This window comes from Natrix helvetica (assembly GCF_964273705.1).
Source record: "Natrix helvetica genome assembly, chromosome: 4".
NCBI classification, from domain to species: Eukaryota; Metazoa; Chordata; class Lepidosauria; order Squamata; family Natricidae; genus Natrix; species Natrix helvetica.
This window is the reverse complement of record NC_138550.1, coordinates 148,248,905-148,260,894: the sequence shown is the minus strand read 5'-3', so window position 1 is coordinate 148,260,894 and position 11,990 is coordinate 148,248,905. Positions and strand designations below refer to the sequence as shown.

The window sequence follows — 11,990 nt, the reverse complement described above, 5'->3', positions numbered from 1 at the left end:
TAATATAAAAATTGCAGACTTTCATTGGAACCTTATGAAATAAGTGAGAAAGTTCAGTTCTTTTCCCAGCCAGAACATTAAAAATGCAAAAATAATGATCAGATTATATTTTATATTAGTATTCTTGATTCCGCCCCCCTCCATTCCCAATTTACCCTGTGAGAAAGAAGCTTTTTGCTACTACTTATAATTATTTAACTCTAAGTAGCTCATTAAGCTCAATGTGGGCAGGAAGAAGTATCAGAGCTAGTAGAATACAGAATATAAAATAATAGAGTTGAAAAGGATCTTGGAGGTCTTCTAGTCCAACCCCCTACTCAAGCAGGAGACCCTACACCATCAGACAAATGTCTGACCAGGCTCATAATTCATAAGACTTGGATAATTTCAAAATGCATTAACCATCAACTTTCATTCTTCAAAGAAAGTTTTTAATAAAAGCCTACCTTTACTATTTGTGCATGCCCTAACTATTAGATTGACATCTAGCCTACATCCAAAACTAGAATGAAGTCCGACATACTGCTTTCTGGGTTTCTTATGTCCTTTCTTCCCTCTTTAATAACTCCACGGAATCCTGGTTTTCTCCTTCACTGATGTCATAAACGTATATTATTTCTAAAGCACCTAGTCAGCCAATGAGACGGAAGAGATAAAAAGGGAGCTAGCTGATGGATGGGATACTTATTTGGTTTGGACTGAGCTGTATAGTTAGTAGACAAGTTGGTCAGCTAGCCAACTCTTTGAAGATCTTCTTGGAGCCTCCAGAATGTCGGGGGAGACTAGAACCAAAGGAACAGAAAATTGTCCAATTATACGCTCACAGCAGCAGAGGCCACAGAGATGTCGTAATGAAAGGTCCCAACGTGCAGAGGAATTTCGGAAGCGTCGAGCCAAGAAAAATGAGGGAGACCCAGATATTGTAAAATCTCCCAGTGACCATAAGGAATACAGGTAATTATGGGCTGACAGTAGGTATGATACAGTTGGTCTCTGACAGAAAGCCACTTGAAGAGACTAGAAGCATTTGAAAGGTGGATTTACAGGCAGCTCCTACATATAAGTTGGGTTGACAAAATCGGAAATGAGGAGGTGATAAGCTGCCTGGGAAAGCCAAGGGAAATCATCAAAACCATAAAAAAGTGAAAGTTAGAATATTTTGGACATGTGATGCGAACACCCGGAAAAATGCAGCATACTTCACTTAATCCTCCAAGGAAAGATTGAAGGCAAATGAGGTCCAGGCAGAAGAAAAACATAATGGCTTCAAAATCTAAGGGACTGGTTTGGACAAAACTCAAGCACTTTTTCGTGGGGTTGTTGATAAAAATAGGATTGCCAACATGATCGCCAACATCCGATGATGGGTATGGCACAAGAAGTTGGAATGGACAACTTGTTTTCTTCCAAACCAGCATCATTGTCATTGTTGCCTTCAAAAGACCACTGGACATGTGGCTTAACTATCACAATGAGGTTGAAAGTTTTCACAATTATTACTATTAATAGTTGTTCACTGCATAGTTAGCCAGATGTTCAGACTGGATTTGACATTTTTATCCACCTATCGAGTCCTTCCCAAGGACCTGGGATAGGCAGATGCGGTTGTTTGATAGTGTTAGAGGTATTATCATACCATCAATTTGGTGTTGGTTCTTAGACACCACACTCCGGGTTTTCTTTTAATTGGAAAAAGGGTATTTTTTTTAACAATAAGAAATAGATATAAGATTGAGAATTAAAATAATAGTTTCCTTGACCAATTAATCTGTATGCTGATGCATAATAATCAATAAAAACTATCACTTCACCCACTTTTGTGGCCCTGGCGTGAAAAATAAGGAAGCCAGAAGGAATTGACTTAATTTTCTATTGTTCTTTAAGGCAAAATGCTTAAAAGAGCATGCATGAAAGAGCTTGTTTCTTTTGGGAAGAAATTCTGGAGTACAAGACATTTTGTCTGACAAAATTCACCATTCAAAAGATATTTATTCACAACATTCATTCTCTCTGTACAGACCTGAGAAATGGGTTTTTTTGAGTCCCTCGATATAACAGAGAGTTCTTACTAGATACACCATAAAATATATTTCAAATATATTCGCAGGGGTTATGAGAATAGCTGCCTAGAATGATGCCTGTTTATACTGCAAATATACATACAACACAGCTCGGTCATTATTTTTACAGGTACATCAATTTAAAAAATGGCATGAATGTGCTGTTGATTTCTGACTGGACCATTGATGATTGCACTTCTTCTGATGAATCGGACACTGAACTAGACGATCTCCTAGTATCGTCTGGAACAGATGAGGAAGAAAATCTTGCTACAAAAATTCAGGAAATTGAGAGAAATGATCGTAATACCAAGGAATCTGAGAACGGATCTCTGGATGGTGAAGTTGGAAGTGAAGGAAGTGGTGGTTTTGGAAGTGATAGTATTGTCGAAGTTGATCCTGAGGTGAGGGAAGATCATGATGACCCTGAAATATACGAAGAATTGGTGAAACAAGAAGATGAAAATAAGATGGGCAGTACAGAAAAGCAGGTATGTTATAAAATAACTTAGCTACTTGTCAATCGATGAAGTGTAGTACTAAATAAAATGGGTAAGTAATGACTTCTGTGTTTCGCAACCATTCAAAGTTACAACAGTATTTGAAAAAGTAACTTTACAACTGGTTATCACATTCATAGCTGCCATAATGTCCCCATGGTCATGTAGTCAAGATTTAGCTGTTTTACAAACAGCAGCCATTTTAAGATTGTTGCAGTCATAAAATATCCATTTGGGTGCTTCACAGCCAACGTCTGAAAGCAGAGTTAATGAAGAAGCCAGCAGCGAAACTGCAAATCTTGGTCATGTGATGTCTCAATTAATGACTGTGGAGGAAAAGTGACATTGTAAGTCCAGCACAGTCACTTAATGAACTTAGCAATTGAGTTGCCAGTCCCCATTATGGTCATTAAGCAAGGACAATCTGAAACCCCCTTTTCACCTCAGGATAAGCCCTGTTGTTGAGATAGTAGCGTGAATTAATTATGTTATATCACAGTGAGCGATGCATTGTTTTCTAGCTGGTAGGTACACCCTAATTATGTCATAGTTAACACATTTTGAAGACTAGGAGCTCATATGGCAATGATCAGAGGTGGCTTCCTACCGGTTCGGACTGGTGCAGCCGAGTAGGTAGTAACTTGGCCGGTGACGCCCCCGAACCGCAGAATCAATTTTTTAACCTTCTGCGCATGTGCGTGTAGCGTACATCAAGCATGCACACGCCCAAAGCGCATCAAGTACGTGCACTCCCGAAGTGCGTACCTGAGCGAACCGGCAGTAGAAGAAGCCAGAACCCCCCCTGGCAAAGATGTTATATAGACTCTAAATGTGACTATTTGGTGCTTGTACATCCAGTACGATCCCACAGAGTTGGCCTCCTCAGGGTGCCGTCGGCCAGACAGTGCCGGCTGGTGACCCCCAGGGGGAGAGCCTTCTCTGTGGGAGCGCCTTCCCTCTGGAATGAGCTGCCCCGGGAGCTTCGCATAATCCTTGACCTCTGGTCCTTCCGACGCGCCCTAAAAAGTTGGCTTTTCCAGCAAGCCGGCCCGGCCTGTTAATTTTAACTTATTTTTTAAATGTATCATTCTATAAATTCAATTTGTTTTTCTGGATATATATTTAATTTCTTTTTAACTTTTCGGGATGTGTGTTTTTTAATGTTTTACGCCGCCCTGAGTCCTTTGGGAGAAGGGCGGCATATAAATCCAATAAAAACAAAACAAAAACAAATAAGCTTGTTCCAAATGAATGTAAAAGTAATGCATATGTTAAGCCTTGGATAAGCTTAATACACCTATTTTTTTCTTTATAATAGACATTTTTGGAAAAAAAATCAAGGGTCTGGGTAGGGGAACTCTGATGCCTTAATGACTTCAAAAATGGCCTTGGAGAGTACATCTGCAACCCATGGGCCAGAGGTTTAACGCTGCTGTCAAAATGAATAAAATGATCATCAGCATTCCTCAGCTACAACTCTGTAATAATTTTAAAAAGCTAAGGTATTATTTTATCACAGAGCCAGAAGCAAATGGGATTATTTGAAGCAGCCTGAATGCAGGATTTAAAGGCCTCATTTTGCTGTGTACGTTACACATGTTTGCCTGCAAGGAAAAATTTAACAGCGAAACATAACAACAGCACTTGTGTATGCTTGCTTTCTTGGGGACAATGCTTGCAGTTGGGAATGGAATAGAATTTTGACAGAAGGCTGTGTTCTTTGGCTTTGGCTTGTAATGATTTCCCACTCTTTTTCCTTTATATTTTGATTGCAGGCTGCAGCTGCCCTGGCTGTTGGTGTTGGGAGTTTCTGTGACCCTGATGATTTACCTGGATTAGCTCATTTTTTGGAGCATAGTATGTAAAATGTCAAGTCTATCTACTGAACAATTAACAAAGAGACATTCCGTCTCTTCCTGTGGAATGTGTAGCTTTCAATACCAAATTATGTTGACATCCTCAGTACTATTTAAATATTTTCTTTTACAGGCTTAAACTGCTCTTAGCTTTATTTTAAAATCAGTCAAACTGTGTTTTTTTTTAAAAAAAGTAACGGGAACCAATAATAAACAAGGCAGATAAATCAATACCTTTCCAGAAGTCTACTTGCATCGTATGTCCCAAAGGTGCTTTTTCAAGAGGCAACTTTATTTTTTCTTGAAGACGTTTCACTTCTCATCCAAGATGCTTCTTCAGAACTTCAGAGGTTTCTTGGACAAGAAGCAAAATGCCCTCAAGGAAAAACAAAATAAAAAAGTCCAGTTGCCTCTTGAAAAAGCAGCTTTGGGAAAACCACGACCTGAATGACTTAAGAGTCTCCATAGACATTTACATTCATAAGATGTTCCAGGGAAAGGAGCAAAGACAAAGCTGGATATGAAAGTGAAGTACTTCCTTGTCGATTCCCCAAATTGCAATCTAATTGAACTACTGGTACTGGATAAGTATGGAAATCTTGTTTTCTTTTCAATGTTCCACAGCGGCCAAGAATAGCACAACACTGTGGGAAATTGATACTGTGCTACTCTCTGAGTTTGGATACTCTATTGCAGATGTTCATGGCTTCTACAAGCACATAGAGATAAACAACATTTGCACACTATTCAAAACAGATAATAAAGAAGCTAAAAGGGGTTCAAAAAAGGACCAGAGCACTTCTTTGCCAACAATCAACACTTAGATAAACAGGAATTAAACTAGTCAAACAATTAAATAGTAAACAGCAGCCTAAAAAAGGAACTACCAAGGAGAAAACACCACCACCATCACTGGAAGGTTCCTACCGGTTTGGACTGGTTCAACCAAACCAGTAGTGGTTTGGAGGCCTAGGTCACTGGAACTGGCAGTGACCCAGGCCTGCCACACCCCCGAACCGGTTCTCCAGGTGGCACCGTAGATGCTGCCATTTGGTATTTCAGTTCTGCGCATGCGTAGAGCCATTTTGATTGTCCTGTGCATATGTGTGCAACATGCATCAAGCACACACATGCGAAACGCACATGAGTGAACCGGCAGTAATGCCTGCCGGAATCCAGCCCTGACTGCCACCAACATTGACAGCGCAAGTTACTGTATGTAAACAGAGGGCTAATCCCACTCCCTTCTAGAACTGAAGGTGTTACCTAGTAAGGTAATGAAATGTCTGTGAAAAAACAACTAAGCTCAAAGAGCAGCAAGGACTCCGCAGTTCAATCCAGAGCTACATACATTATCTTCCACTAGAAATTGATAGTTAGAAACTGAAAACCACATGAACCCTTTCCGATACACGGTAGCCAGTGCCATAAGTTAGCCAGCGGCATGGGGCACAGACAGGCAGGAGGTCCAAAAGGGTCTGGAGAATATCAGCAGTTCAAAGCTGGTTGACACATTTCAGTAAGATCATTACAGCCATATAGATGAGTGGTATGGTGGCCTAGAGATGGAGCTCATGCCTCACAATCAGCAGGCTGTGAGTTTGATCCCAGGTAGAGGCAGATATTTCTCTCTCTGGGCACACTGAGAATATATCTGCTGGGGGGAAAAAACCTCCACGTTGGCAACAGGAAGGGCACCCAGCCAGCAAAAACTCACAGCTCCATTCAGTTGCCCAGGTTCCACCCTGCAGGAGATTATGGGGTCGTTAAAAGGGGATGATTACAGCCACATAGATATATAGCCACTAGTTCACCTATCAAGCAGAGCTTTTTCAGCAACAACCCCAATTTTCTGGAATCCTCTCCTATTTTTAATCTGGCACATCTAATTGATGTAGCCCTAAGTAAGGATTTGTCTCCCTCCCCACTTCCCTTTAGAACTACTGTATGGAGCCATTGCACCAAATGGTATCAGTGAACATGAGTGATAATAGACTGAAATCTGTTCCTGCATCTGATCGCAGCCAATTTATCTGATTGCTTTCTTCTAGTGGTGTTCATGGGTAGCCAGAAATATCCAGATGAAAATGGATTTGATACGTTCTTAAAGAAGCATGGAGGGTCAGACAATGCTTCGACCGACACGGAACGAACTATTTTCCAGTTTGATATCCAAAAGAAATATTTCAAAGATGCTCTTGAAAGGTAACTTAGGAGTACAAAATGAGCTAAAAGACTTAAGAAGTCCATCAGTACAATGCAGTGGTGGGTTTCAAATTTTTTTAGAACCTCTTCTGTAGGTGTGGCCTGCTTTGTGGGAGTGGCTTGCCAGCCATGTGACTGGGTGGGAGTGGCTTGCCAGCCATGTGACTGGGTGGGCATGGCCAACTTGTAAAATGTGGTGAAACTCACTTAGCAATGCTCTTGCTTAGCAACCAAAATGTTGGCTCAGAAACTCTGGCATCTGAAGCACACAAGTCTTAAATCTGTCAAGTTACAAGACCCTTGCACCCTTAACCCTTTAGAAAAATAAAACCCAGGGGTGTTCAAACTTGACAGCTTTAAGACTTTATGGTTTAGATAGGACTCTTAGAGAGGGGCGGGGAGATTGGTGAGCCAGCCAATAAGTGAGCAGTGGGCGGGGCAAACATAGTGCGGATGGCTGGGGGGAGGGAGCTGGAACCGGTTCTAAACAGCACGGTAGATTTGTGGAACCTCTTCTATAGAAGAGGTTAGAACTGGCAGGAATACCACCCCTGGTACAATGACTATAGCCATTTGAAGACTGCAGTCACTGTATACCTTGTACGTTCTAGATCAGTGCGTCCCAGATTCTTCCTTCATTACCTCAAATTGCTAATTAGAGAATCTTATCAGAGTTTCTGGACTGATCGTAAATCTCTTCCTTCAGTACAGTCGTAACCAGACATGAAATCCTCTTACCTTTGCTACTGGGAGCATGTACGCCACTTCCAAGAGCACGCACTGAGAGCACGCACGCCACTTCGGCGCATGCACAGAGCGTCCATGATGATATCTGGGTGGGTGTGTATAGCCTCCCACCACCATCACTACCGGTTCGCTTGACTTGGGGCAAACCGGCAGAATACCACCTCTGGTCGTAACTTCAAATTGTCACTGAATGAACAGTCGTAACTTGAGGATTACTTGCATTATAAAAATATCACTGAAAGATCTTCATCTCATTTCAAAAATTACCATAATGTGATTCATGTTCATCTTAATAGGAATTATTTTGGAGATTTTTGAATATATTATAGCATACAAGGCAATCTATAGGTCAATTTAAATATCCCTGTTGGGATATTTTGGGCTGTGTGCAATTACGCAAAGAAAAAACACTTTTACCCAATTTTGGGTACTTTATCCAGGTCTGGGAAGCACTGTTCTAAATTAACCATATTCATAAATATAATTTATTGTAGATCACCAGGCAGTAACTGATTTGTGTGCTCTGCTTAAGATTTACTATCATTCTTAACTTTTGGCCATACAGACTTTAATTGCTAGAAGAAAATTTTGAGAATTTTGAAAAAAAATTCTTTCTAATTGAAGGAAATCTTAGAGGAAGATGGAAAGAATGGAAATCAAAGTTTAATTGGCTTATTAGGGCTCCATTTACTATGCTCTAGTGCAATAGGTAAATTGTCCCTTGCACACAATACTAATTTATTGAAAGCATGATGGATAACAGAAAGACCATTTTGATTTCTAACTCTCCAAGAGGCAAAATCCTAATATGCATTAGAAGTGTGCAAAACAGTTAGCATTTTAATTCAAACACTTCCTTCTGAGATTGAATTAGTGGCTATGAGCCAAAACATGGAATAACCATAACTAAGTATCCAAGCCACTCTTGAACTGTTTCAAACTCGAAATAATTTTGCTCTGAGCTTGAAGTATTTCTAAAATGCTCCAAATCCTTTTAGAAACTTTCCAGCTGAACCAGGTAGCAGTTTGGGCTCAACATTAGCCATTGGAGTTCTAATTGTTTCAAATATGAATGTGATTCTTGCATGCATTTAAAATACACATTTTGTATCTCCTTTTGTCATGGTGGCAGGTTTAGCTTAGTATAACTTTTTGCTTTTGCTAGTTTTTGTGTTATCTTCAAATTAGCCTCAGTTGTCAAATTTTGTTTATTTCTATGAAGTTTGGGAGAAAGGAAGTCATACTCTCTGCATCTGAAAGACCAGTTGACTGATTGTTCAAATCTGAAAAAAATGTCCTAAGATATCTTGATTATTGGGTCCCTAATAGTATTATTGTATAGGATGTGGTAGCTCAGTGGCTAAGACCCTGAGCTTGTCGATCAAAAAGGTCAGCAATTCAGCAGTTCAAATCCCTAGCGCCGTGTAACAGAGTGAGCTCCAGTTACTTGTCCCAGTTTCTGCCAACCTAGCAGTATGAAAACATGTAAAAATGCAAGTAGAAAAATAGGAACCACCTTTAGTGGGAAGGTAATAGCGTTCCATGCGCCTTTGGCATTTAGTTACATGACCATGGAGACATCTTCTGACAGTGCTGGCTCTTCGGCTTGGAAACAGAGATGAGCATTGCCCCCTAGAGTCAGAAACAACTAGCACATATGGGCGAGGGGAACCTTTATCTTTATCTTAATAGCATTTAATTGAAATTTGGGAATCCATGGAAAATTTATAAGTGGCTAGAAAACAGAAGCCAAAACAGGAAATAGAAGTCTTTGTTTTTGTATTTTCTAAACTAGTACTGAATAAAAATTAGCCAAAATTACTAATTACTATCAAACTTAAAGTATTATCATAATGTAAATACACCATGATAGGAACAATTAATATCCTTATAATTGTTAGTACAACTATTATTACAGAGGGTGAAATTGATAGGAAGGCAATGGAGAATGGAGAACTTCAAAGGCTAAACATGTATGTCAATACAGAAGGCTGTATAACTATTTTTTTATATTGTTATGTTTGTCTTGCTTTTTCTTTTTTGTTGTTGCATTTTGTTTTCTGTTTTTAAAGGTAAAAATGTTTAATAAAAACTTTTTTTAAAAAATGCAAGTAAAAAAATAGGGACCACTTTGGTGGGAAGGTAGCAGCGTTTCATGCACCTTTGGTGTTTAGTCATGCCGGCCACATGACCATGGAGACGTCTTCAGACAGTTGGTTCTTCAGCTTTGAAACGGAGATGAGCACTGGCCCCTAGAGCCAGGAATGACTAGCATATATGTGTGAGAGAAACCTTTACCTGTACTTTAATAGCATTTCATTGAAATTTGGGAAGCCATGGAAAATCCAGGCTTCCCAGAGACATAATTCTACATTCAAATAAAATGTTTGTTTGATTGTTTGTGTGTTTATTCCCTCCAAGTACTGGTAATTAAAGAAAAAGAAATCTTTATCTTACCGAGATGTAATAAAAAATGAAATCGTGGTTAAAAAAAATCAAGTTTGGTTTTGCCATAATATTAGTTCACAAGCATTTTTGTGGAAATAGATCATTATTATTCCACATATTTCAAAGCTCAATAGTAAACACCTGTATTTCTCTTCTACTTTATTTGTAGATGGGCACAGTTCTTCATTCATCCTCTGATGATTAAAGATGCTATTGACCGTGAAGTTGAAGCTGTGGATAGTGGTAAAACTAATGAATGGGTTATTCACTGCTTATACCTTTTCAATTCTTGGGTGGCGGAAAACTATCTCACCTTATCTTTTTGAGGCATTTGTGTTTGTAAAATTTGGATGAGCTGTCTCATCCCAAAAAAATTATTTTAAAATATACAGTATATTTTAAATTCAATCCCTTTAAATCAGTTGCATTACGAATTCTTTGCACTGGACTGTAGGCAATACATTTTAGTGAGTGGTGGGATCCTACCAGTTCAACAACCGGTTCAGTGATTGCATGCTTCGCTGCGTACAAAAATACACCGTATTTTTGGAGTATAAGACGCACCTTTTTCCCTCAAAAAAGAGGCTGAAAATCTGGGTGCATCTTATACACTGAATACAGCATTTTTTTGCCTCCCGAAGCCCTGCCCCCTTCACCAAAATGGTCGTGCAGAGCCTGTAGAAGGCTATCAGAGAGCTCCTGGGGGCTGGGGAGGGCAGAAATGAGTGAAAAACGGGCTGTTTTTTGCTCATCCCCCCCTCAAGCCCCCAGGACTACTCTATAAGCCTCCTAAAGGCTATGCATGCAATTTGTTTTGACCAAAAACGGGCCCATTTTTGTAAAAAAACAGACAGTTTTTTGCTCATTTGTGGTGCCACCCCCAGGAGCACTCTGCAAGCCCCCTTAAAGGCTATTCATGCCTTTTTTGGGGGGGAAACAGGCCCGTTTTCACGAAAAACAGTTGTTTTGGGGGAGGTTTGCAGAGTGCAAAACCCTTTTTTTTAAATTTGCCTCTTCAAAACCTTGCTGCATCTTATACTCCAATGCGTCTTATACTCCAAAAAATATGGTACCTTTCTCATTACTGCTGGGGAGGAAAACCGCTGAGGGAAACAATCTGCTCTGCTGTGTGACTCAGCTGAGAGGATACAGGTGAGTTAAGCACTGGGGCAGGCAGGCCCACTTCATCATCAGAGCGAACCGGTTCGCTCCCAGGTGATGGTCGGAGCTACCAGTTCACCTTAACCGGTCCGAACCGGTAGAATCCCACCCCTGCTTTTAGTTCTATTCTCTGAACCTGGACAAATAACTACAATCCTGATGATATCTTGTAGGAAACATATTGAATTCAGTGGAGATTAATGCAGTGTAAATGTTCATACAGCATTGACAGGCAGTTTAGTGTAATGGTTAATGCACCAGGCTAGAAATCAGGAGTCTGAGCTTATGAATTCTAGTCAGGCTCTAGGCACAGAGCCCACTGGGTGACCTTGGGCCAGTCACTCTCTCTCAACCCTAGGAAAAAAGCAGTGGCAAACCACTTCTGAAATCTTGCCAAGGAAGTGCAGGGACCTAGCCATTCAGTCACCAAAAATCAATATTGACTTGAAGGGGGGAAAATAGCACCACTCTCTGAAGTGAATCCTGTGTATTCTTGGGGTGGGGGAGCAAGCCTGGTTGTTCTACTACAACATTTCACTTCTTCTTAAAAATCCTTTATCTTAGTTTAAGATCTAAGGCCAAATGATATATATATTTTTAAAAAAACTTCTTTATTATTTTCTCTAAATCCTCTACCTTCACCTCTGTTACAGGAAGGAAAGCAACCACTATTTTATATTATTGCTTTATATTATTATTAAATAAACTTCCTGGAAGATAAGCCTCTTTGGCCAAATGGTATACACAGGCAGGGGTGAGCTTTAAAAATTTCAGAAATGGGTTCTCTGTCCGGTTGCTGGGTGGGCGTGGCCATGGTGGACGTGGCCTAGTCAGCCTCCTGCACCATGGTGGGGAGGGACATTTTCACCTTCCTCAGACTCTGGAGTCTTTCCTTGAGCCTCTGGGAGGGCGAAAACCGCCTCCCCTGGACTCCAGAGACCTTCCGGGAGGCCTGTTTTTTCCCCTCCCTGAGCCTCTGCACAGGCCCTGTACTTACTTCGCATCCAAAATGG

At 40.4% G+C, this 11,990-nt stretch overlaps 1 protein-coding gene across 1 annotated transcript in view; it reads left to right on the top strand.

Moving 5' to 3' along the window:
• Positions 1-769: 769 nt before the first annotated feature.
• LOC309392205 (nardilysin-like) overlaps positions 770-11,990 on the top strand; it is a gene marked incomplete at both ends in the record, with an annotated part of 54,931 nt that continues 43,710 nt past the window's right edge. The window contains 5 exons of the mRNA XM_081953228.1: positions 770-954; positions 2,191-2,551; positions 4,336-4,417; positions 6,468-6,621; positions 9,986-10,059. Coding sequence (XP_081809354.1) covers positions 770-954; positions 2,191-2,551; positions 4,336-4,417; positions 6,468-6,621; positions 9,986-10,059 — 856 coding nt within the window. The remainder of the gene's footprint in view (positions 955-2,190; positions 2,552-4,335; positions 4,418-6,467; positions 6,622-9,985; positions 10,060-11,990) is intronic.